At 42.7% G+C, this 27449-nt stretch overlaps 1 protein-coding gene across 3 annotated transcripts in view; it reads right to left on the bottom strand.

Annotated features, from left to right (window-relative positions):
• Nucleotides 1-7170: 7170 nt before the first annotated feature.
• arhgap25 (Rho GTPase activating protein 25) overlaps nt 7171-27449 on the bottom strand; it is a 35417-nt gene continuing 15138 nt past the window's right edge. For all 3 annotated transcript variants that reach the window (XM_017723874.2, XM_017723873.2, XM_017723875.2), the window contains 10 exons: nt 26387-26586; nt 23719-23800; nt 22822-22935; nt 20274-20478; nt 16633-16765; nt 12946-13019; nt 12724-12845; nt 11514-11674; nt 8898-9499; nt 7171-7871 (listed from right to left, as the gene is read on the bottom strand). In XM_017723874.2, coding sequence (XP_017579363.1) covers nt 7673-7871; nt 8898-9499; nt 11514-11674; nt 12724-12845; nt 12946-13019; nt 16633-16765; nt 20274-20478; nt 22822-22935; nt 23719-23800; nt 26387-26586 — 1892 coding nt within the window. In that variant the 3' untranslated portion in view covers nt 7171-7672. The remainder of the gene's footprint in view (nt 7872-8897; nt 9500-11513; nt 11675-12723; nt 12846-12945; nt 13020-16632; nt 16766-20273; nt 20479-22821; nt 22936-23718; nt 23801-26386; nt 26587-27449) is intronic.

Below are 27449 nucleotides of genomic sequence, written 5' to 3' on the forward strand. Positions count from 1 at the left end.
GGCCGTTTATTTTGGTTCATTCATCACGAAATTCATGCAGAAGGTAAAGGACAACAGGCATCTTCAAAATATGTCCAAAACTGAGAAATGTTAAAAACGGACCTACGAGGTTTTCCTCCGACATCAGCGATTATTACAATGCCTAATTTCCTTGATGCATTGTCACTGACGCTCACAATTTTGTACCGCAACATCATTATAATTGTTACCCCTAATAATCATAATTGAAGGAGTTTTTTTTTTTGTTTTTGTACTATTGTGCTTGTGACGGTGGGTACTTTCACATTAAGGGTCACAGAAGATCCATAAAAGTTCTATTAATTAGAGATTTTTTTCAGTTCTCAAACTTTACTGTACTTATCTCAGTTCAAAGAGAATGTTAGTCCAGTTCATGCTGTTTATGCTGCATCTACACCCTAAAGCCAAATTAGGCACTAGTGTTAAGCTAATGTATCACTCTCTTAAGAGGAAAAAATGAAGCTGTGATTGACTCCACATGAGGCTCTGTAAATGTAGACCTTGCCCACTTAGTACAATTTGTCTGGCTCACTTGTAGGCCACATCCTTGGTTTGTTCTTTCCCAATATACGACTGGGTCCTTAGCTCAGATCTGGCCCACATACTGTAAAGTGTGTAGAACTAAAGGATTTGGCCCAAATCTGGACCAACTACATTGTTGATCCACAACATTCACACCAGAAGTGTCCCATGAATGTAGATAAGAGGCAAAAACATATGAAGCTGTCCAGGATCTGGGCCTATTCTGGCCTGCATGCTTAGCATTTTCCTGGTAGTCAACCAACAGTCACATAGGAAAGCCAGAATTGGGCCAAAACTGTCTGCTATCTGGGTAAGTGCATATCATATCAGCTAATAATTTCAACAAGCAAGGTAGCTAATTAGCCAACTTGGGCACCAAGGAGTGCCGTGCAACGACCATAAAGACAATGAAATCTTTAATCGTGATGATTAAGATGGTTCTGGCTGCGGAAAATAAAGTAGAACAGGAACTGTAAGCTCCATAGATCACTGTTGAGGGCAGTTCTTCTTTTGGAACGTGCAGTGAAAAAACCCTTAGAGTGCTAATTAGCTGCATTGCTCGTTAGTTGAAATCATAAGCTTATATGAAATAATGTACTTATGCTATGCACACACAAAAAAAGTCTACATTTAGACAGACTCGTTTGGAGTCCAGCAAAGCTTCAATTTGGTTCCTCTTGGGAGTAAACAGACATATTAGCTGTCTAACACTGGTTGTGCTGACATTAAATAAAACAGTTCAACTTTTGGTGCTCAGAAACTTAAACATCTACAATTAAGGATCAAATAAAGCTTGTGTGTCTTTCCCTGTCAGGTACGGAATTATGAGCAAGAACGCTCAGAACGATTGGCCAACTGTGTTTGCACACAAAGGAATTAGACCTGTGGGGGCTAAAACTAACTTATGTCACCTTAGCAGTAGGGAACCGTGACTCTTAAACCTCGGCCCTCTGGGCCAAAACCCACTCCCCACACCAAACAGCAAGCAGTCCCAGCAGTAGAGCTCACGCTACTTGGTCAATCCTGTCATCCAGGGGTCTCATGGTGTAAGTGCTGTAGTTGAAATGCCTCTTAAAAGCATGTTTGGCACCAAACGAAGTTCTAGTGTAAGCCGTCCTTTGCCGATTAACTCTAACTTTCCATTAAAGTTAATCTAGAAAACAGTGTGGATACGAAATTCACAGCGACGTCCTCCTCACTAGCGGTAACATTACTCCCAGCCAACAAGCTGGCTGGCTTTTTTGCTGGCTTTGTTCCCAGAGCCTGCGTGTTGCCCCAGTGGGTAACTGGATAACAAAGCCCACCCATTTAGAGGGAAGATCAATTGGTCAATTTTACAGTCATTTGAAATTGGTCTCTTATTGAATTATTATTGCTTGGTGATCTGTACATTTATAGCTGGACCACCAATCACTAACGAGACACGGCAAAATTCTAATATGAGGTGACAAAGGGGCTTCTTTAAATTTAACCCTTCAAATTCCAGTGCAAGTTGAATTGGCCAGTTTGAAGGATTTAATTACTTAGGTTTGTTTTTTGTTCAGATTTTGATTGTCAAAATATGATCAGATAAAACTTGAACCGCTCAATTTGAAAATATCTTTAGAATATCTTGGGCCCACTCTGAGGGTGTAGACAGCCCTGATGGTTCCCCCTTTGCACCTTAGCAAACAGTTTACAAAGGAATAATTCTAAAAATAGCAAAGGACACATCAACATACTGTTACTGTTTACAGTCTGGAACCCGTATTAGTGATACGATAGTGTTTGTTGACTTTATCCTCACTCAGAAGAATACCAGTAGGTAAAAAAATAACATTAACAAACAAAAAACATAAAAGAACCACTAGCACCAACAGCACTATGGAACCAATGGAAGATCCGGTTTTCTGCCAAATGGAACCAAAATGGGTTCTTTAGAAAAAAAAAGTATTTTAAGAACCACGTTTTCTAGTTACTTTCTAGTTTTGTTACATTCAACTAAATATCTACAAAATTGACCATCATTTTCTTGAAATCTGGCTACAATCCTAACCCTAACCTTAGTCTCAACCCAAAACCTAAATCCGACCCTAACCCAGGTCCAAAACCTAACCCTGACCACACCACTGCTTAGAATCAATTGAGTTTCAACAGATGGTTTGTTAACAATTTGAACATCTGTAGATCATTTATTGGGCACTATAGTGGACTATCCAAATGAAGTGAGACCAAGAATATTTTAAAATGTTAAGAAACACTATGTAATGTAAAGGTTCTATATCAATCCAAGTTGTTTTTCCTAGAACTTTTCATCCAAAACCAAGAACTATTTACAAAACCTTTATTTTTAAGAGCGTAGCGGCATATTTAAGTTCACCATATGGACATCATCTGCAGCTACAATTCCAGCAAAATATGTTCAGAATAAATTATTTCTTTTGCAATAGAAGTTACAGTTAACCGCTTTGCACGTACTGCTCTATCGGTGCTTGGCTGTCAGAGTAGAGGCCTCAGTCCTTTAGTGATGAGTGTTGCTCACACGTCAAACAAACAGCCTTTTCGGAAGTGCTGGAAACCACTTATCACCATCGCTCAGGGACCGATGAGGCCTCGCAGCCGGTGGAAAACTGCAGCAGAGGCGAGGGCATGTCAGAGCATCCCCCAGTGAACGAGGCACCATCCGGCTGGGATGCTCGGCGTAGTTCAAATTCTCCCAGGCGTGAAGATCCATCCCCTTTGTGCTGGTTCCAGAACGTCTTCAGCCTAAATGTTAGCTATTAAGTGAGCTTCACAACTGATCTCAGATCAGCATGAATGAGGGATCATGTACCAGCACTTAACGAAGCAAAAGGTCCAGGCCGAGGTCAAATACACAGAGGCTGCCTTATGCGTGTCTGATTAGAGATGACGTATTAGGCCAAAGGTCACAGCAACGGACTCTCAGAAGGGTGAGCGAAAGAATGCTGACCTAGTGACCAACAGTTCCGACATTCCTCTCTTATTTCTCTCCCACTACTCTTTGTCTTTTGATACTTGGTCCCATTGGTTATCGCTGACCGCGTCTGCCGAATATGTACGCAGAACCTTCCAGCAACGTCTCATGCAAACATTCCAGAACAATCTGGAATCTGTGTCATGGACAGGGATTATCAACAGGGCGCTGGATGTTTTCCTATTGATTTTGAGAGGCACATCCTTCATACTTCAGGGCCTCTCTGTCAATTTGCAATCATCGTGACAGTTCTCAGACATCCCACCAGCAGGCTCTTCCTTTCTTACGTAATGTTTTCCCTGCATCTTCTCTGTTTATTTCAGATGGTAGGATGACTCGATCCCACACTCTCACATACTCCCCCCCCCCCTCTCTCTAGCGATCTCCAGATGTTCCTCGTATTTCTTTCTCAAGCTAAACCACAATCCGCAAAGTCGAGCTAAGCTTCGTTTTCTTCCGCTTGGGAGAGTGGAGACATCATCTCTCCTGCTAATCAGTTATCTTAGCTTAACACTAATTCTCTTCACATGAAATAATATTAAATTTCCTGTGCTCACAGTCAAATGTCTACACTTAGATTTTAGAAACATTGGTCACTGTGTCTGCATTTAACCCATCCGTGCAGTGAAACACCACACTAGTGAACACACATACACTAGGGGGCAGTGGGCACACCTGCCTGGTGCAGTGGGCAGCCCTATCCACGGCATCCGGGGAGCAGTTGGGGGTTAGGTGTCTTGCTCAAAGGCACTTCAGTAACAGACTGGGGATCGAACCGGCGACCTTCCGGTCACAGGGCTGGTTCCCTGACCTTCAGCCCACGACTGCCCCCTTACACACACAGGGTCATGTGGAGAATCAAACAAGCATATCTTCCTCTGTCAAGTGTGGAATTAAAAGGGAGAACACTCGTTCTGTGGAGGCCTCGCATAAACGCTACGACTAAGTTACGCCACCTTTGCAAAAAGAATACAAAGTAATAGCAGTAAAAATAGTACTGGACACATACATGCACCATTCTTGTTTACATTATGGTGCACATTGTAGTGATACAAGAGTGTTTGGTGACTTTATCCTCATGCGGAAGAGTAATTAATAAAGCTAGAATTAATAAAGCTACATCTGGGTTGGGGGTGGGGGCCCTTCTGATACAAAGCCCTCCAGCTCTGGAATAATCTTCCTGTTAATGTTCAGGACTCAGAAACAGCCTCAGTTTTTAAGTCTAGGCTAAAAACTTACTTTTATAGTGGAGCCTTTGGTGATCAGTCTTCCCTGTCAGATCTAGACCTGCTGGAGTCTCTGCTGCTCTGTTATACTGTAATCTGTGGTCAGCCACTCTTTACAGAACTGACTGCGTTTTTCTTCCCTTTCTCTGCCGAGCTGATCAGCTGCCCCTCCTGTGCATGTGATGTTGTTGCCTCTTCTGACTTGATCAGATGCCACTGCTCACCAGCCTTCTGGACCAGCTTAACCACCATTGAGCTTCTTGCTGTACAACGCTGTGCAATCCTCACCCACACATTGCTGCTGCCGCTGCTAATCATAGACTGATCTAATTAACTACTGCCCACCTGTTTTTCCCACTTTGTACTTTAATACTTTATACTAACACTGTTTGCGATCCGGTGTCGACCGTAGGAAGATGGGTTCCTCTTCTGAGTCTTGGTTCCTCTCAAGGTTTCTTCCTCTTCTAGGGAGTTTTTCCTTGCCACTGTTGCCATTGGCAACGCTCATGGGGGCTCGGACCCAGATCTTTCTTTTCTTTTCTTTCTGTAACAATGATTGATCTGTAAAGCTGCTTTGTGACAACCCCTGTTGTAAAAAGCGCTTTATAAATAAACTTTGCTTGCTTGCTAATTTCTGAATTTCTGTTGGCTTCTGCTGAAAGTGTCAGCAAAGAAAGAGGAGAACGTGCTCGAGTACCACTGGGTCCAGTTGGTACTGATCTTGAGCAGGTACCAAAAAACAAAACTGTTTTCCCAACATGGACACTGCTTTCTCTGCTCTGTACCAGTTCTCTCAGACATCCCAGCAGACCCTTCCTTTCTCACGCAAAGGTTTTACTGCATCTTCTCTGTTTATTTCAAATGGTACGATGACTCCATCCCACAATCTTGCGTACCGTCTGTCTCTCTCTACCAATCTCTAGAAATTCTTCATATTTCTTTCTCATCCTAAACCGCTGAAGTATCCCCAAGTTTACTAATGGTAAATGTTTCCATTTTCAATGTGTGATATTTGTTCTTAATTTATGAAAAACAATCTTTTCTGGGGCAGAGTGGACACCTCAGGACTTAAGTAGGCCTAATAGTTTCTGGGAACTAAAACATACATGTTATTCAAAAGAACTGAATTTCATAGAATCATCATGTTTGGGAAGCAGTACTCATATTCCATTGTTAAATTTTGGTCAGAAACCAAAATCCATCCATAGTATCCAATCAGAAGTTTGTTCTCTGTAGATACAGCCAAACAAGTCATTGGTCAGACCTTCAAGAGGTGGACTGAAGGTCATTGTAGGTCTTCTGGAAGTTTCGCCACTGATGGTACATACACTCAACGGCCACTTTATTAGTTACACCTGTACAATTACTTGTTAGCACATAGCTAATCAGCCAATCACAGGGCTACAACTCACTGCATTTAGGCATGTAGAGGTGGTCAAGACAACCCGCTGAAGTGCAGACCGAGCATCAGAACGGGGAAGAAAGGGGATTTAAGGGACTTTGAACGTGGCGTGGTTGTTGGTGCCAGACGGGCTGGTCTGAGTATTTCAGAAACTGCTGATCTGCTGGGATTTTCACACACAACCATCTCTAGGGTTCACAGAGAACGGTCCGAAAAAGAGGAAATATCCAGTGAGCGGTCAGTTGTGTGGACGAAAATGCCCTGTTGATGTGAGAGGTCAGAGGAGAATGGGCAGACTGGTTCCAGATGATAGAAAGGCAACAGGAACTCAAAAAACCAACCAAACTCTCTGAGGAACGTTTCCAGCACCTTGTTGAAAGTCTGCCACGAAGAATTAAAGCAGTTCTGAAGGTGTTAGCAAGGTGTACCTAATGAAGTGGCCAGTGAGTGTACGTGCTGTAGTCCAAGAAGATTTTGGTTAGTTGTTAGGAATGGAAAACATTGGCGGCAGCTCTATGCCAGTAATGAAAGAGTGACAGTAAAACTAAGACATATAAGCTGAAATATAATGTACTCGCTTCAGATGAAGTACATAGAATGTCTTGACAAGCTGCAAATATCCCTGTTTGATCTAGACTGGCCAAAAAATGTTAATGTGCACAGGCATTAACTCAGGGCTCAAGTAGAATACATACTAGCAGAAACTAAAATCATCATGAAGGTGTTTTCACGCTCATTTTTTTGACCAAGTTTTGACCTTTATGGCCCAAAGTAAAGGTCTGATTCAAATCTCTTCTGGAGCGTCGATATGTTAACCGAAGAGTCTGAGAAAGGTAGTCAGTACAAAGGAGATGATGTCATCAGAAACCTCTGACCAAGGGTTTCCAGACATATCTGGGTTGTAGATTTGGTTATTTATAGGTATTTACCAGACAGCCTGTTGTATTTAGTACTGGCAGAACCAGGGAAAAGTGATGTGACTCAGCTGGTCAAATTGAACTGAAAGAAGTTGTGCTCGGAGACCTTGCTTGAGGAACCGTTCCTGGCAACAGCAAAACTAATTTTATTAAAATGTCTATTAAAAGCAAATTCTAAAATGAGGACACAGTGCAATAATACTCTCATCACTGGCACAAAAAGACAGGGCGCACCAGCCCAACGTGTGGGTTCGTTGGAGAACACTGTGTCATTATTTCTCTTATATCACAGAAATATCGCATATCGGTGCCTGCCGATAACTGTTTCCCCAGCATTCAGAAACATTATCTCTATAAAAATAAAAGATACCTCGCAGAGGGGACCCAATATTCATTATCCAATGACGTCATTTCATATATTAATGTCCTTAATGTGTGGTTATATATTAGACTAGCACATCAATATTAATCTATGGCACAGATTACTGGTCCAAAGCTTTCATATCAGTTCATCCGTGTAGAACCTGATTCCATATCATGCCAGTCAGTTCCAACCGTATGGACATCATATGGGCATCGACGGAGTGCTAGGAAGCCTTGGCTGATGGCAGTGCTATGGCCCGGGTCTGGCCTTGCTGAGGAATTCCTGGATCTCGCGGTCCAGCTGCTCGTTGCGTTTCAGGGCTTCATCCCGGCTGCGCTCTGCGTTACGCAACAGGATCTCCAGAGCAGATTTACAGCGTCGCTCGGCCTCCAGCGCTGACTGGAGCTCCACCACTGTCGCGCTCAACTCCTTGTTCCTCTGCTGGAGACTGAACACACAAAATCCTTCTTAGATCATTTCCCTTGGATTTGTATTTTTTTGTGATCAAGTTTATAATAAAACCATCCATCCATCCATCCATCCATCCATCCATCCATCCCTCCATCCATCCATCCCTCCATCCATCCCTCCATCCATCCCTCCATCCATCCCTCCATCCCTCCATCCATCTCTCCATCCATCCCTCCAAATGAGCTTTATTAGTCCCACAATGGGGAAATTTCACCTCCGCGTTTGACCCATCCGTGCAGTGAAACACCACGTAAACACTAGGGGGCAGTGAACACATGTGCCTGGGGAGCAGTTGGGGGTTAGGTGTCACGAACTCAATCAATTTTAATCAATCAATCAATCAATCAATCAATCAATCAATCAATCAATCAAACTACCTACCCACTTATTAAAAAAACTGCATAAGCATTAAAGCACATGTCCAGATTAAAGGCTCAGCATATGCGCATATATAGTGGGTTCAGGATGAATACGTCGTAGTTCAACAGTAAACTGCACGCACAGATAAGACACAAAGACATCACAACAATTTTTGGGAATTATTGTTGAGACTTTAAATCGGAAAGAACAAATCCACTGGGCTAGCAAGAAAAACGTCATCAGCTGCTTTTTTTCACAAACGTCTGACTTTTACCGTTTATGATATTAATATTTTTCAAATATGTGTTTTTATTTATAAAATACAGGGTGAGGCAAAAGTCACAGGACACCGTTTTATCTTATTTGATTTTTTATGCTGTCGCAAGCCTCCATTCAGGCTTTCACTTTGTGTTATGTTAATACTATTATGGTTATTTGATGTCTTCTCTATGCCATCATCTTGTTTTGTATGTTATTTTGGGCTTTAAATAATATTGTGCAATATTATTGCCTGGGTTCAATTTCCTGGCCAGTTGACCAGGGTCCTTTCTGCGTGGAGCTTGCATGTTCTGTCCATGTCTGTCTGGGCTTTGCTGCCTGTGGCCTCTAATTCCTATGCAATTCTGTTTAATTCAGGCAATACCTGATGATAAGTTGCTGTTGGTCAGTTGCATCATCCTTCTGGTTGGCTGCAAGATTCTGTGACGGAGCCGCTGCTGCAGTGGGTGCTGCACTGGGTGCTGCTTGCTCCTCCTTGCCCGGGGTTGATGCGCTCTGCTGTGTGGCTTTGGGTTCCACCTTTACTTCTGGAGGTTCTATCTGCTTAACTGTGACGTCACTCCCCCTCCTTTCCAGCGCTGGATCGTCACCTCCACTTTTCTCCTCATTGCTCTGTTTTCCGGAGAAGAGCGAGACCTTCTGCAGATCCAGGATTTTGAAGATGTCCTCCGACAACGTTTTCTCATCTTTCTCGTCGAAACTCTCCGGCAGTCTGCTCCAGCGGTCCCAGGCTGGCTCTCGAGACACTTTCCCCACTCCAGGGCCACCCATGCTGGGCAGTGTCTGTGTGCGCTTCCTGGGGCTTCCGGACCATGCGTCCGTCGTAGTAGGAGATAAAGACGGAGAGGATGGAGACAGGGGTGCACCGTCTGACCCAGCCTCAAAGGACTGCTGTCCCCTCCTCTCAATCTCCGGCGTGTCCACTTCCTCTTCCTCCGGAGACTCGGACAGGGACGACACCTCACACTGAGAAAAGAAAGAACGCAAGTGGTGAGGAGAGAGAAGGTGACGGTAGATGTCTACGAGAGTTCCAACAAGGCTGATCAGATCAGTTGCAGCTATGCAGAACTATGTAAAGCTGCACATTTCCTCAGCGCAAATTATGTGTACATTCAATCTAGGAAGCTTAATATTAGAGTCATTTATAAAGAAAGAGTTTACATGCATATTAGATTAAGATTAAGAGACCCTTAGTAGTCCCACAGCGAGGAAATTTCACCTCCACATTCACCCCATCCATGCAGTGAAACACCACATACACACTGGTGAACACACACACTAGGGGGCAGTGAGCACACAGAGAGGTGGGCAGCCCTATCCACAGCAGTTGGGGGTTAGGTGTCTTGCTCAAGGACACCTCAATCACGTACTGTAGGCCCAGGGGATCGAACCGGCAACCTTCCGGTCACAGGGCAGGTTACCTAACTTCCAGCCCACGACTGCCCCCTTAATAATCTGATAACTGCAGAAACTCAGATTTCCCTGAAAATATGAACAGACATCATCTGGAAGATGATAAATCATTTCGACAAGCATCTTAGCTGCTTATTTCTTGATTACTGAGCTAAAATCCAGCCTCTTTATCAGATTTCTTAATCGGATTTCTAGACGCCACCCCGATCTAAAAAATCACAGCGTGCTGTTTACATGACCATTTAAATAATCGGATAACTGCAGAAAAGGTTTGGGCGCCCCGGTCAAATTATGCTTTGTTGATTTTCTAAGTCAAAAATAATTTAAGCATCATCTACAGAGAACAGGTCTGCACACTTTAATGCACAATTACTGTTTATTTCATGAATTAGAAAAAAAATAAGACATAAAATGTTTCCTGTGCAAGTTATGGCACATTTTATCTTTGTGTTTTATTTTTTCCCCCCAATATTTTAAACATATAAATAGAAACCACATATACATTTACTGGCCACTTTATTAGGTACTTAGGTTGGTTATTTGAGTTCCTGTTGCCTTTCTATCATCTGGAACCAGTCTGCCCATTCTCCTCTGACCTCTCACATCAACAAGGCATTTTCGTCCGCTCACTGGATATTTCACTGGATATATAAAATAAACTCTTGCACATAACTGTACAGAAAAAGAAAAAATCTCCTCAGGATTTGATACTTTTCTAGATTTCTATTAAAGAGAAGAGACCGAAATAAACTGTGGCTTAAACATTTTTTTTAACAAAAATCAAACCACCTTGGTGGCTACATTTTACCATCTTGCCTGCAAATATGTCTCTTTAAGTGCTGATGTACTAGTATAAGCCAAAAAGTACAATATAAATGAAAACTCAGACTCACTTCGCTCTGCTTTAAGCTTCAGCTCAGCTATAGCTGCTTTTCTCGCATCTCCGGCAGGAAACTTTTCCACAAAAGTGGAACAGTTTCTTGTAAAATGTCTCTCAGCATTCGACTTTTTACGGCCAAAAACTTGTTTGAACTTTCCTGTTCCACCTTAAAAGTCCCTGAGGCACCAGTATGTAACCGATACACTATTTAAGGTGGAACAGGACAATTAGAATTAGTTTGATGGTTTCCTGTGGCAGATTAAACGTATCAGGAGACCAGCTGGAGTGATTATGAATGCAAATAAGACCATTCATCTCCAAATGATTGAAGTTCGTATTAAATCTCTCTCTTTGTCGTTTCGTAGCTACTAGCTGGGTGATATTGTTGTCTGCGTTGCTATGGTAACCAGCAGTCCGCAGGCCAACCTTCAGGGTTAAAGGGTGAAGCAGCAGTTCTACATTAACTCCAGCGGTTAAGACCATTTACTGTTAAACTGTGTTGAACGATCAGCAGAGCTTTATTTTACTGTGAAGGAGGATTATTTTATTATTACCTAATAATCTGATTTAGCTGTGGAGCCACAACAGGGCAGTCAAAGAGCTGTGTGTTTCCGAGCCCTGCCCACAATACTGTAGCTGTAGTCAGCTGTAGGGAATGTAGATGCAGTGAGTGCAGTGGTGCTCTACCTCTGCAGACTCCCAGCCCACAAAGCTGCGTGGGTTGCTGGCCTTCTGACTCTTAGCCTTCTTGGTTGGAGGTGGAGATGGAGGAACATCTTTAGAGGGAGGGAAGAGCAGCTCGTGATGCCTAATCATAACCGTCATCACCTTCTGTATCATTGGAGTTCCTGTGAGACAGAGAGAGGGAGAGAGGGAGAGAGAGGGAGAGAGAGGGAGAGAGAGGGAGAGAGAGAGAGGACAGCATTCTCTATCATTTCATAATTATCAAGCATACAAGCCTGAAAAGCAGATAAAACAAGTGAGGGAAAAGACAGTGCGCTGAAAAACCTTGGATCAAGAACAGGCTGCTTTTTATTATATTAGGTCTGTCTCGATTTACTCAATTTACAAAATTCATTGATTCAAATATTCATTGATTCATTGATCTACAAATCAGCTTAGTGACTTCCAGGGTACTTGCAGGATACTGCATTATAAAGCCATGTTTACAACTCCACAAGGGAGCGCTTTTATTTGCATCACTGAGGGAACCCACACCAGCAGGATCCAGTGGCATTAAAAATGACCTGAAGGCTCTATATACGACATTTTGACCATTAATATAGCAGCAAACAACTATTATCTATGCAAAGGCACAGTATTTCTTGTTTTCATAACCGGTTTGGCTGAGTGTGCTTGTTAAGTCTCTTGCGGAGACGACGTTCGTCTGGCTTCGGCAAACAATATGACGTAATTGCGGAGAAAACGAACTACCGCAGACGTCGCGCGGAGGCTTCATTTGCTGGGCGACCTCTACGAACGAACACCTCTGATCGTTCGGTAAAAAAGAGGCATGCCATAAAACAAAGACGGCGACTTTTGAGCTTCGGCTTCGGCAGATACACTAATATTTCACTGTGAAAGGCGCATTTGTTAAACACACAATGAATATCTCCTAAATTTAAGATGCTAAGTCTGGTACTCGGTAATACTAATTAGTATTAAGCACAGGTTCACAAGAGGACGAGGCTGAAGTTGGCTTTCTGCTCACCAGTAGAAAAAGTGCACCTATATGGTAGGTGTTTCTGATAAAATGGCCAATGATTGTAGGTACAAGGTAGACGCCCATAATAATTTTAGTTTTTCAATGTATTTTATATACAAACAACATGATTCTGCCCTGAGGAACTCAATGCACTCCCATCTCCCATAAACAGTTTGCAGCTGGTCTGCTCACCCTTCATCATGCTGATCGCATCGTCCACTTGTGGTTTGAACAGGTTCACCCCCATCACCGTGGCCAGGTTCTCCACACTCATCTTGTTGACCTTTGAGTGCTGCTGCACTTCGAAGAGGAACCTGCACACAAAACGCAGAAACAGGGTCCAACAGATCAAAATGCCATTCATATTCATTCACTGTAGACGTTGCTTATGATGTGGACTCATGGACGCCGTACCTGCAGATGTAACTGAGGAGGTTGTAGTTGACTTTTGGAAGTAAACTGATCTGTTTCTCCAGCTTCTCCTTCCCCTGTGTGGAAAACAGATCACAACAAACATGTTACTCCTCTAAGCGCTGGTGTATGATCCACCACCCAAACAGTACCTGCTCTGTGAGGGTCCATGGGGGTCCTGACCACTGAAGAACAGGGTAACAGAGTATCAGAGAAACAGATGGACTACAGTCTGTAACTGTAGAACTACAGAGTGCAGCTATACAGTAAGTGGAGCTGATAAACTGGACAATGAGCGTAGAAACAAGGAGGTGTTCATCATGTTAGGCCTGATCGGTGTATAACATGTTTAAAAGTGAATAACACAGTCTCAGCTTTTCACACTCATGTGGTGTCACAAAGCTTATTATTCAGTTTGTGAGTTCGGTCCATGCCTTAAACATGGTGGTGGTAGTATTAGGGAAGACTGACTGAGGTAGGGGGGAGAACTCTGAGAACTTAGGCTGGAGTTCTGGGCAGCGTCTGTCTGTAGTTTGAAGGCTGGACCCTCAATAGCTGTAGTAGGACTGATGTAGGTCTGAGGAACAGGGAGGAGATGGGGTGGTGGGAATTGCAACACATAGTCACAGGAACAAAAGGTGAGGATGTGAATTTATAGGGCATTCGATTGTAAGGAGGGGTTTCAGGCATGTTCCTCCTGCCAAACCTCAGATATATCACAACTACATTCAAACTAGCTCATATAACCGACTATGCAAGAATTGAAAATGACCTTTCAGCAAACGTAGGTGTCTCTGGAAACCACACAGTTTTACTACATAGACAAATCTAAAGCTTATTTTTTGCTTTCGAGAGGGGCAGAACACAACGCTGAGCTCTGTCATGGTATGGGATGTCCTACCAGGCACATCTCTTTACTAAAATATATCCAAAAATGCTGCAAAAGAGCTGAAAAGCAGCTCACAACAGTTGTTAGGCAGTGACTGGATGGATAAAGAGCATGGGGCAGGTCTGGAGATGGGTCTGATTGGTTCAGCCCCTGATGTTGATGGTCTAGTTGCGCCCCTCCTTGCATTACAGTACATGGCTTCTTGTGGTTTACTGGATATATATTGTAACACACAGCATATCTCTGTTGTTGGAACAAATCCTCGTATCTCCAAAATGGTAACTTTACAGGAGAAGGAAAAAACACACTTTACTTTTAATGTAAGTCAATGGAACCAGAATGTTTTTAAGCCATTTTGGGCCGTTTCTTTTGGTCCATTCATTGTGAAATTTACTCACAACATAAAGAGCAAAATGCTTTTTCAAATTATGTCAAAAATTGAAAAATGACAAAAATTGAGGTACGAGGTTTTGTTCCAACAGCATCGATATACTGACTCAATATTACAGTATACAGTGTGCAGTCTGCTGTTTTGAACACAGCCCATGTTCTGCACATTTTAAGGTCATCACAAATTACACATACCTAAATGAAACCATCGTTCGTGACCTTTTGGGCTTTCAAGAGTGTGAAAATAATTAAAAATGTCCAAAGCTTGGGCTTACAATAGCGGGTGGTAACAAAGTACAATACTCTAAATTACAGTACTGAAGTATGTTTTTCAAGCACTTGTACCTGTTTCAAGGACCTTTTCTAGCTTTTCTTTTATTTAAGACTTGTGATTTAAATAAGTCACTACGTTTCAAGTTCTCCACTTTCTACTCACTACATATCAGAACAGATTTGTTTTCTACTACAGCACCAAATTCCCAACATTCATTCAAAAACTCTCCTTTTAACCCACAACTGGCTTCAAAATGCAGCAAAATGAATAAAAAGCCACTAATAATACAGTCAATGTTGTGATAGGATCAACTGCGTTACAAACTATTCCCTGGAGCCTTAATTATTTCATGATCAGAATAATGTTCATTATAAACAGGGCCTTTGTAAGGAGGCTACCTTAACTGTTGAGCCACTGTGATTGGGCGACACCTTTGAACCAGTCAGTGTGAAATTTCTGCCCTGCTAGATTTGCTGCGATCAGCTGTAAGTGCTATTATTGTGAAATGAAAGTGTCTGGGAGTAACACCAGTTGAGCCATGAAGCGGTGAACCATGCAAACTCAGAGTGTATGCTTACCAATCACCTATCTTCTGCTACATCATTCACTACAGAGTTTCAAACTGCACATCAGCACAAGAACTGGGTATCGGGTGCTTTACGAAATGGGTTCCTATGGTCGAGCAGCAGTGCACAAGACCACCAACTAAGACCACTATGCGCAATACTAAGTGTCAGCTGGAGTGGTGTGTAACACCCTGCCACCGGACTCTAGGTTTGGTGGATGCCAGCAGAACGTTCCAGTGAAAGTTAATGATAAAGCTCCAGCACACAAAGACATTTTAGGCAGTTCTATGCTTTCAACTTTGTGGTATCAGTTTGGGGAAGACCCTCTCCTGTTCCAGCATAATTGAGCCCATGTGCACAAAGCAAGCTCCAAAGACCTCAACCACACTGAACACTCCGATGAGCTGGATATATATATATATATATATATATATATATATATATATATATATATATATAGGGTTATATATACACACACACACACACACACACAATTGGAATGGGAAGTTAATGGTAATAGTCTATCAGTAACTTTTATTGTTAAACTTCTTACTCTACCTTCTAATAAACAAAATAAGATTATATGTAATAACATTATTTAGACAGCCCACTGCAGACGTTCAGTAGATGGTTGCACTTCAATTACCTCCTGATAAATATAAATTAAATTCACCTTAATTTTCCACCCAGATTCTAACCCTGACCCCAATAACCAAGTTTCACCAGATTCTATGGAAATAATTTTAACACCGTTAGGATCTGTCCCTAGACTACACACAGGTGAGCGTAAACAAATGTCTCACCACTCTTGCTGGATTTGTCTCTAAATCTAAAGTCAGATATGAAAAAGATGTTTCACTGGACGCACCTACAGGGACGGATTGTGGGCACTGGACTTGAACCAGGCAGTGAGAGACCCCATCTCTGATGTCACAGCATCTAACATCTAACTGATTTGTCCTTGACAAAAAGGCAAGGTGGTTTCCAACTTTCACCTGAGAGAGCTGACTCATTCACAACAATCACTGCTACTTTTACTTTTACATTATAAAGGGGACTACCATCGATTTTTAAAAAAAAACTGAATGATTAAGATTAAGATGTTTCTAGTTTATCTAGATAAACTTACAGAGTCAGAACCGTTCACAGTGATGGTGATAGGAACCAGACGTCCACCTCTAAAAGCTCCCTCACAGAGAGTTACTACATGAAGTGAAAGCCTAATGTCAGAGACACTGCTTTGTGATAGTAGTTGAGATGGTTTTGCTCTAAAACATTTTTAAAATGAAGAAAGCAGAGTCGTTAATTTTCCCTACAGTGAACCGTTTCGCAATCAAACCCCCCTGAACGACTCTGTTAACATCTGAACCGCTGAATAATTACATTTCAAAGTTTTTGTACTTCAACTAAAATGATTTCAACGTGTGGGTCATTTGTCTAGATGAGGACTCGCACTCTAAGTCAGTGCTCTTCTGCCACTTCTGCCAGGGTCCGAGAAAAGTGACCACTGCCGGTTACTTCTACATAAAGCTTCCACAGACAGAAAGAAAACATGGTGAAATGTCTCTCACCGCCGCCGTCGTGGCGTCCAGCATCAGGCTGCTGTCCAGGAAGTCCTGGTACTGAGTCCACGGCACCACAGGTTCAGGCAGCTCCCGCAGGTACAGCTTGAGTAAGGACGCCACCGTGTGGACATCAGTGTCACTGCAGGCAAAGGGAACATCACATTTTCAGCCATTCACTGAAGATCAGGTCTATGTTTAACCCCTTAACATTCCAGGTTTATCTCATACAAAGGCTTATTATTCAGTAACTACAGGGTTTTCAGTGCAAACCAATGCAGTTTTTCTTTTCTTTTCTTTTTTTGTGCTCGATTGAGGACAGGCCCAGTTTGGGGGGGGGGGGGGGGGGTCATTAACATGCTTTGCAGCCTCAGTTTGAATTTTTGCATGCTCAACTGAGCTTTGGGGAGAATGCACTGAGGCAGCCAAACCTCTATATAGGACCAGCACTATAGAGTGCAGCTCACTTATGAAGTGCACAGAACGGCTGGTAGTGTAGCATAAGGACTGCAGTGCTGTGAAGAAGTATTTACACCTTCCCAGTTTCTTCTACACCGTAACATTACGACCACCTCTTTGTTTCTATGCTCATTGTGCAAAATATGAAATATTAGACAGACTGACTAAATTTAAGATCGTTTCACTTGACAAGGCACTATTTTTGCAGTGCAGCACATTCTCCATCTGTCTGAAGCACCGGTTCACAACGTAAAGACGTTTCAAATCATGCAGAGGCTTCTTTGAGTGTTCATGGTTCTATAGGGAACCACTTTCTTTTCTAAAGAACTCTCGAAGAACCATCTTTTTTAAGAGTGTAGAGATGAACTAATTTGCCAGGATGGACCATATAAGCTTTTTGACAGTGTTGGTGAGTTACTGCTTGTGCATGCGCTGGTTTGTGTGTGTGTGTGTGTGTGTGTGTGTGTGTGTGTGTGTGTGTGTGTGTGTGTGTGTGTGTGAGTGTGTGTGTGAGTGTGCGTGTGTTCGTGTTCGATAGTGATGGAGGATACACCTCAGTCAGGACAGGATGTGGCTGAACCGCAGATCTCTGATGTGAAGCTGGTTTCTGTGAAAAAAATACTTGTCTCACTAATTCTCTCGCTCTTTCTTTCTACAATCCTTGCTTATCAGAAATATTAACTATATTTTTCCACCGACACACCAACATTACTGGTTTCTCCAGTGGGAGAGACCCCTGCACGTGGACTTAGTTTAACACGGTCAAGGTTTTATAGACAGCAAACTGCTGCATGGCACAATCCAGCGTTTGCTGATCTTTACTGTGATGTGGGCTTATGCAATAGAAAACTGCAATATGCAAATGAGCTCTCTAGCCAATCACAGTGGCTTTCTTACTTGAGCATGTCGTCCAGTCCCAGTTCCAGATAAGTTTCTGAGGGTGTTCTAAATTCAGTTCAACAAAAGTACATTCATTTGGTAAGAACAACACAGGCCGATGCTTTTTAAACAGCATTTTGCAGCTGTAATCATAATATGCAGTAACATAACCACAATACAGTTAACAAGAATGACAGCTGTATTTTTAATACAGGCTTCCTACCTTATTTGCCTTTTGTTTGCAATAACTATTAAAATCCAATTAATATGAATAAAGTTATAAACAGATCAGATTAGAGCATTTTTGTCTCGAATGCCATCGAGCGGAAGGGGACTTGAATAACTCTAGAAAAACGAAGAGCGCTTATTTCCTGCTTTTCGATTCGCCGAACATGACAGAACATCAGTGGTGAAGAGTGAAAATTGCTGTTTCATTTCCAAACCAGGAAATGATTGTTCTCTGCCTTACAAAGCATGCAGCACCTCAAAAAGCATTTTATCTCAGCACAGCAGCGAGAGACAATCGCTGCCAGAAAGGAAGCTTGATTTTCAGATGACTGGCTATTTACGGAAAAGACTGCCGGTGAGTTTATAGTGCAGAGATGTGACGAGACCGTTTTATACTAAACTGTTAGGTTGTCAAGACATTTAACTTTTTGGTAAATGTTTTGTCTGCTTACTACACCAAAAGGTCAGCGTGCATGAAATCTGGCAGAAATCTTCTTTTGAGACCCCACATCTGTTACAAAATCAAGGCCAGTTTATAAACTTTGCCCATCATTTGAGTTTTGGCCCCATGAATGGTGCAAAGTGCTTGGACCCCCATGATTGCAGTTGCAACAGTTCACAGAAACCAAAGCGTTCCACGTCAAATCCAGGTGAAAACGGAAGGAGAGCTGATTGTCTTGGTTGCCAGTAATGATAATTTACACATATTATCTTATTTCACCTCCCGGCCGTATCTATTACACTGGTGCAGTATGGCTGCTGCTTTACAGGGTTTCGTTTGGTTAGTTTCTGTACTGGTTTTGATGTTTTGGGTGTATGTTTTGATGTTTCCATGCTGGCTGAGGAGCCTACCATCATACTGGCTGAGAGTGACTATGCCCACCTTTGTAACGCCACCTTTGCAAAGGATCAAGAGCTTCCATTGCAGCTCTTTTGTGAAAGCATGTCAAAATAAAAGTTGTAAAAGTTGTGCCGTGTGATGTTTTTCAAGGAGTTTTTCAAGGAGCAGTTTTAAAGTTGCTTTATTTTGCAACATGGCTTTTATTTTAAAGTTTTCAAACATGAAAACAAACTACTTCATTTTGAATTTTATACAACAAAATTACCTTTTTTTGATAGTTTACTTAATCAACATATATCAGGTGTGTCAAACTCTTCCACTAAAAGGGCCTTCTTAAAAAATCTGAACAAATCTGAGAGTGTGTTTATATTTTAAGAGACCAAAACATCAACAGCAGAACAACAGCCACTCGTAAACCTGCTTCTCATTCATTCTTTGGATCTGTTTCTGAGCTCCTGAGTGTTTATAGTGTTTACAGTGCTTATGTTGGTTGAACTGCAGTAGCTGGTATGTTTGGTGTTGTTGGGAGTGGGGCGTCAGTGTGAATTATGTTGCAGTGCATGCTGGGGGTTGTAGTGCTGCTGATTGTAAAACGGGCTAATATTAATAGAAAATCAAAATAACTTTTTTTGGATTGTGCTGGCCTGTGGACCCTGTGTTTGACATATGGGACTTATATGGATGCACATTTGCATCACCTGCCGTTTTTAAGCTTTTGGAGGCCAAAAGAAACTAAAATGATTTATACATGGATGCATTTAACATTTTTCCACATGAAAGAGGTACTACTGGATAATTTGATATACGTGATGTATTCAAGTTATTTTTCAGGACAAAAATCATGAACAAAAATCATGTCGTGTCAATGAGGCTTGAGCTACGCCACACTGCTTCTACGAAGACGCTTGGGCTGGCTGCTGGAATTGTGCTACACCACAGGTATGAGGCTTCCTGGGCCAGTGGTTTGAGCTACACTACTCTGCAGCCACAAAACTTCTTGGGCTGGCCACCTGACCTACACTGCGCTGCAGCTATGAAGCTGCCTAGGTTTGCTGCTGAAACTACGCTGCACCACAGTTATGAGGCTTCCTGGGTTGGTGGCTTAAGCTATGCTACATCGCAGCTACGAGGTTTCCTGGGCTGGCCACTGGAGCAGTGCTACACTGCAGCTACCAGGCCTCCTAGGCTTGCTGTTGGAGTTACGCTATACCACAGGTGTGAGGCCTACCAGGGAAGCAGTTACCTGGGAAATGAAGGCCTCTCTCCAGCATCGAAGGCCTCTCTGAAGTGTTTGACCTGGTTCTCCTGGCCCGGCAGACGGAAGATGCCTTCCTCTTCCAGGGCATGCTCCTTAATGAACTCTGCACACTTCTCCACCAGCATTGGCACCAAGCGAGGTCCTAGCTTCTTCTCATAGGCCATGATATCTGGCAGACCCTTCCCAAACACTGCCAGCAAAACACAAACAAAAGGTTACAAGAGCAGGAGGAGTGGACTTTATTATCATTCCAGTGTTTTAGAATCAGGTACAAACAATGTAAATGCTCCCTCAAAGGTACAGCAGTGGTTTGATGATCCAATTGGGAAGTTTTTCCAGGTGAAAAGTTCGAATTTGTACCTTTGTATTACCTAATGTTTTAATAAAAAGCTTGGAGGCGAGACGGGGCGTGTGGAGTCAATACAACTTACAAAATATCATTTCAGTGGATTATGGCACTGTTATGTTACCAGACTTGAGGTACTGCGATGGACCCTTGAGGTACCACCCCTGTGACAAGAGGGGAACTGCCCTAGTGACTGTTTAGTACCTTTATTTCCAAAAGTGCTCCATATATTTGCACATTGTTGGTTTATAGAAATACAGAATGTAGCCCTCGCAGGGTTGTTGCACAGCTTACCAGCCCCTCTCCACCTCATTCATCAATGAAAAGAGACCACTACAGGACCACTGCTGACCAGTTATTATTTATACCGTCTCACACACTCTCAATCTATAATAATCTGTAAATTATCCTCTGTAGAATAGGAATCTATGCACAATGCATGCAGAAAGAAGACAGTAGATTGCGCCTGCTTGTATTGTATGTAATTCAGTAACACATAATTGTTGGCTAGTGCTTGATTCCCCAAACTGATAAGCTGTTTCTATAGCCATGACTTCTGAATTTGGAACCATTCAGTGGCTCTTCCTCCTGCTCCAAGGGAGTTCCTCCATGGTTCCTCCTACTGCTCTTAGAGAGGTTTAGAGAGTATTGGGTTCCTCTTGGTGGTTTTTCCTCATGCTCTTATATACTTTTTCCTTGTGAGTCTTAATTCTTCTCTGTGTGTCTTCCTCATGCTTTTAGGAAGTTTCTCTTTTTTGAATTATGTGTTGTGTTCAAAATAGCCTCCTACATACTGCTCACCCAAAAGTAGTACGCAGTATGTGACCAACATGAATTTCCCCAGCTTACCAAAGATACCCAGATGACGTCCTGTACGTGGGCAGAGCTATCTCCCTGATATACTGCATCCCAAAATGCACCACAGCTGTTTCAGGAGGACGTATCCATGAATATAACCACCTGGATATTTTTAACAGACTTTGATAAAATAACAGAAATTTGTCCAAATACTACTGCGCTTGTTGACAGGCGGATTGGCGCAGCGTCTGCAGTAATGCGGACCCTATACCGGTCAGTCATGGTGAAGAGAGAGCTGAGCCAGAAGGCGAAGCTATCAATTTACCGGTCAATCTACGTTCTGACTCTCACCTATGGTCACGAGCTTTGGGTAGTGGCCGAAAGAATGAGATCGCGGATACAAGCGGCTGAAATGAGCTTTCTCCGCAGGGTCGCCGGGCTCCCACTTAGTGATATGGTGAGAAGATCGGTGATTCGGGAGAAGCTCGGAGTAAAGCCGCTGCTCCTCCACGTTGAGAGAAGCCAGCTGAGGTGGTTCAGGCATTTGGTAAGGTTGGCCTCTGGACGCGTTGGAGGGATTATATCTCTCGACTGTCTTGGGAACGCCTCAGTATCCCTCCGGAAGAGCTGGAGGAGGTGGAGGAGGAGAGGGAGGCCTGGGCCTTTTTGCTTACGCTGCTGCCCCGCAACCCAGACTCGGATAAGCGGTGGAGAATGGATGGATGGATGGATGGATGGACTACTGCACTCGCACGATGAAGCCCCATCAGTTTTCTCTGCTGGTCTTGAGGTGGATTTGCTAACTGTGTCTATCCATTAAAGTTAACTTACTGCATTTGGGGGTTAAAACAGTAAGTTACTAAATGTGTTTCAGCCAGTGTGTCTGGAAACTGCAAAGAGTCGGGTGGAAAACAACGTCCTGCCCTCGGTCATGTATGGGGTCATGTATGGGGTGTAAGTGACACAGGCCCACCTCTTGACCAAAATACATACATACACTCGGAAAAGCAGCAAGCAATGGTTCCTAAGCAGTGACTTAGGGCTGAGAAAAATGGGGCGGGTCTTGAGATGGTACACTACTATGAAGAATATCATGCAGTATACAGTACTTTCTGATGCAGTACACAGTATTTAGAACACAGCCTTGGTTCTTCACTATGTTCTTAAGCAGCTTTACATATTAAGTATTGGTTTGTCTCAGGGCTTCCCCCTTGTGCTCCCAGAGAATTTCTCCTTTTGCGTCTTGGCTCCTCTCAGAGGTTCCTTCTCACACTCTTAGGGAGTTTTTCTGCATTTTTGCAGAACTAAAGCTGACATGACTCGAACACAAGTGTGCATTGGCTGGGGGTCTGCTCTTAGTGCGTGTTGTGTTTGTGCTGTGGGCAATACCTCCGCTACTCGGTGCTCCGATGGCTCGGCGGATCAAGCGGACCCACTCCTCCATCTCGCTCTGACTGGTCGCCATGAGAACGCAACCATCCCGCTCGCGGTCTCCGTTACTGCCTGCATATACAATACAGACACGACTGAGCACATAATGTAGTACATACACTGATCAGGCGTGACATCCTGTCCACCTCCTTGTTTCTACACTCATTGTCCACTTTATCAGCTCCACTTACTGTATAGCTGCACTCTGTAGTTCTACAGTTACAGACTGTAGTCCATCTGTTTCTCTGATACTCTGTTACCCTGTTCTTCAGTGGTCAGGACCCCCATGGACCCTCACAGAGCAGGTACTATTTGGGTGGTGGGTCATTCTCAGCACTGCAGTAACACTGATGTGGTGGTGGTGTGTTAGTGTGTGTTGTGCTGGTCTGAGTGGATCAGACACAGCAGTGCTGCTGGAGTTTTTAAACACCTCAGTGTCGCTGCTGGACCGAGAATAGTCCACCAACCAAAAATATCCAGCCAACAGCGTCCTGTGACCACTGAAGGAGGACTAGAGGATGACCAACACAAACTGTGCAGCAGCAGATGAGCTGTCGTCTCTGACTTTACATCTACAAGGTGGACCGACAAGGTAGGAGTGTCTAATAGAGTGGACAGTGAGTGGACACAGTGTTTAACAACTGTCTGATCCACTCAAACCAGCACAACACACCACCACCTTCAACTCTTGGTCCTTTTCTGAAGAGCTCACTCAGACACATTTGAGAAATTAAAAACCCAGAGCAGATGCGAAAAACAGGTGTCCATAAAAGATTAAAAGAGGCAGCCAAATCAGGTCAAAGGCCTGCGATAGATCTAGTTCAGGAAGTGGGGGAGGAACAAAAAAACCCTTACGTGGGATGATCTCGAAGATGAATTTGTCATCTGCGTTTGTAGGCAGTTCGTTCACTTGACTTGCCCACAGCGGTATTGTTCCCTAGAAACAGATCAGAAAATAAGGCTTGAAAAAAAAAGGATGCTTCTGAATTAAACCGCACTAAATACGCATCTCAAGGGTTTCACATTCTATCAGTAGTGCTGTCCTTAGGTTTTAATATGAGTCAGGGGAATCGTAATTCCATATCATCACAAAATATTCAACATTTGTAAACATGCTTTTATTGCGTTTAACTGATTTTGTCATCAAGACAGCTGCAGCTGAGCCAACCAACACTTTGCCCTCATTGCTTGCAAGCGGCTCAACACAGAGCCATTACATCATATACAGAGCCAACAAGTCCAAGTTCAGCTGACGACAGAGTTACAGGGAAAAAAAACATTTAATTTGATCATACTGAGTAAAAATAAGACATTATGTACCGCAGACGATGAAATTTCCATGTTTGTTGCTGTTTTATGTTGAGAAACATTATTCTTGAGTTATTGCACTATTTGCGCAGGGTGGTAACCCCTCCTCATCTTTAATGCTGAAAGACTCTTTATACCCAATCAGGTGACCAGGTATATTTTTTTTTAGCATTACACAATTTTACCAGTCTGTTGCCCCCCTCCCAACTTTTTTGTGTTGCTCACACTAAATTCAAAATGGACATATATTTAAATTAATTAATTAATTAATTAATTAAATAAGATTTCTCAGTTTCAACATTTTACATTTGCCTTTGTACTATTTTAAATTAAATACAGGATTTAAATGATTTGCATAATCACTTCATTTTGTTTTTATTTACAATTTGCCCCTCATGCCAATGTTTTTGGAAACAGGTAGGAAATAGCTGGAAATATCCAGGACCCCTGTCCAGTCACAGTGTAGAGAACCGCTAACCTGTATGAATGGCCTGTATGATTAATGCGCTCCAGTTAAAATAGTTTTTTTTTTTTCAGTTCATTTTTGTAAACTGTTGTACTGTTTTTATATTATTTATCTTCTGTTCATCGTTGCATCGCCAGTGTTCCTCTATTGAAACATCTTGGTAAAAGTAAAATCAACTACAGGTCCTGGAGGATCAGCGTCCTGCCAAATTTCGGTGATTTACTCGCTCAGACATGTCTGATTACACTCATCTCTTAATCGCCAGCTTTAGTAGGTGTGTTTGAACAGGGAAACTACCGAACTGTGCTGGACGCTGGGCCTCCAGGACTGGAGTTCTGCAGTTCTACCAGTTCTAATTTCTCATTATAAGATTGTTGTTATAGCGTTACAAGACTACTCAATCAATTTCTAGATGTTTTACATGTTTCAAGATCTTCTATCTGGAGAAATTGCCTAGACAAAGGATAAAATACAGTAGAATTAAACAATTTCATTATACATGGACTAAAACTTATATGAGATATATATATATATATATATATATATATATATATATATATATAGATATAGATAGATAGATAGATAGATAGATAGATAGATAGTGTAGTTCTAAAGTGGTGTATGTCAGGTGTTTACCCCTCATCCTGCACTGTAGTAGAGAACAAACCTAATATATTTTTAATATATTATTGTATTTATATATGTTTTGTATGCTTGTCCATTATGATGAAGAACCTCACAGATGCTGTTAAATCTGACGCTTCCAGGAAGCTCATTGTGGTCTGATTGTAAGTATTTGCATAGCAAACAACGATGTGCTGAAACACACATTAGGAAGGAGTCTTGCCTGAGTGGCGCATATCAGTGTCTACATGTACCTAAAATTACACCTCCCACCAGTCTAGCACCCTTCTTTATAAGACATATGAAAAAGAGAAATAGCTACTTAAACGTGGTGAATACTGTACATCACATCTTCTGGTTACATATCCCACCGATCTGCGCATTATTCAGTGGCTGAGATGTAAACAAACTGTGGTTTGGTGTGAAACGGTTCGTTGTACAAGAACCAGGACTATAACACAAATATAGGCATTTTATTTACTGTCATTTTATTCATTGCCTTATTATGTCCTGCATGGACCCCCGAGATATTTTCACAATAGGGTTCAGAAGTATTCTAACACAACATCTCAGCCACATTCAGCAGCGTATTCAGAACCGTTTTCATGCCATTTCCTTTCGGCGAGGGAGCTTTTACGCTCAGAAATAAAGGTAGTAAACTCACTGGGGTGGGACCCTCAAGGGTCCATCTCAGTACCTTTGGTCAGGGAGCATATCTGAACCATAATGTACAGCTGTACTGACTGCACACCCCCCGTCTCGCCTCCAGGCTTTTATTCTACTGTTTTGCAAAACAGGTAAAATACGAACTTTTCACCTGGAAAAACGTATTTATGGTTCATAACTGGACCCTAAAACCACTGCTGTACCTTTGAGGGAGCATTTGCCCTGTTTGCACCTTGATGAAGGAAAAATGCACCTTCTTTTCTAGAGGCATTAAACTCCTCAGACGTCTGGTTCCTATCACCACCACTGTGAACAACTCTGACTCGGTAACTCTCACTAGCCTGAAGTATTTCTCATCAAATCACTCAGATGTAAGTATTTAATTAGGCCAAACTTTTTCAAAGTCAGTGGAAATCCCCTTTCACAGCAAACGCTCCGTCTCTCGCTCTCTGCTCATACCTGTATGGCGCTCTCTCGGTCATCTTTGTGGTAAGTCAGGGTGTTCCCTCTGAGCACGAAGTAGCACATTTTCCAGTTCTTCACGATCGACCTCTGCTTCTTCAGCCAGCCTTTCTTCAGAGGCTTCTCCATGGATCTCCTGACGTCAGCCCGGCCGGACCCCGGGACCCCGTCCCCCGGCACCACGCTTTTGGACCTCGCTGATGGAAATCCGACAGGTACCCACAAGAAAACAGGCAAAAAAAAAAAAAAAAAGGTGCAAAATGAGTTTAGAAAGTGTTTGAATGCTGCATGGCTTCTTTGCGACTGTCTCGCTCTCTCACACACACACAACACGTCCAGCGAGCGCAGCAGCAAACCTGCGTGTTAACCGTCGATATTTCTACACAGCGAACGCAGCCTCCACAGCGGCTCACAGAGCGGCGGCCTAGTAGGAAACAGGCTGACCCCGGCAGCTTCCTGCTCAGCCCTGCCTCTTCAAACTGGCTGTGATTGTTCTATTCTAACACACAGACATTACATAACCATAATGGGCTTGTTTTAAATACACCACTTAACCCCACCAAACCAGCAACCCATTCAGTCTTTGTGCTTATCACCTTTAACTGATTCAAATCTGGCCCCAGAGCAGCTGGTGAGAGTGCAAGGGCACGTTGGTCAGTAACATGGACCAGCATGTGGAATTGGAGGTTTCTGTGAGCTACCAAGCTTCCTATCACTGCATAAAAGAAGCCCCAGGCTGCCTTTATTGTTGGATGCGCTGTCTTTATGGACATGACCTGTTTCATCAGAGAAACCATAAAAGGCCAGCAAAGAGTGAAGCTTTTCTTCCTAAATGTATAACAGATCACTTTTAAACACATTGCTTTTTCCATGATATGCCTTGTTTGACATGTTCACACATGTAGGCAATATTATTGATATTATGATTAAAACCTCCTTCATTAGAGAAATAAAAATCTTTTTTTTTCATTATATTTCAGCTGTGATATTTTTCAAAAACTCAGCATATTGGTGACTATTGGTTCGTGTACTGAAAATGGTACAGGCAAATTAATTAACC

The sequence above is a fragment of the Pygocentrus nattereri genome, chromosome 20 (assembly GCF_015220715.1).
Source record: "Pygocentrus nattereri isolate fPygNat1 chromosome 20, fPygNat1.pri, whole genome shotgun sequence".
In the NCBI taxonomy this organism is placed as follows: domain Eukaryota; kingdom Metazoa; phylum Chordata; class Actinopteri; order Characiformes; family Serrasalmidae; genus Pygocentrus; species Pygocentrus nattereri.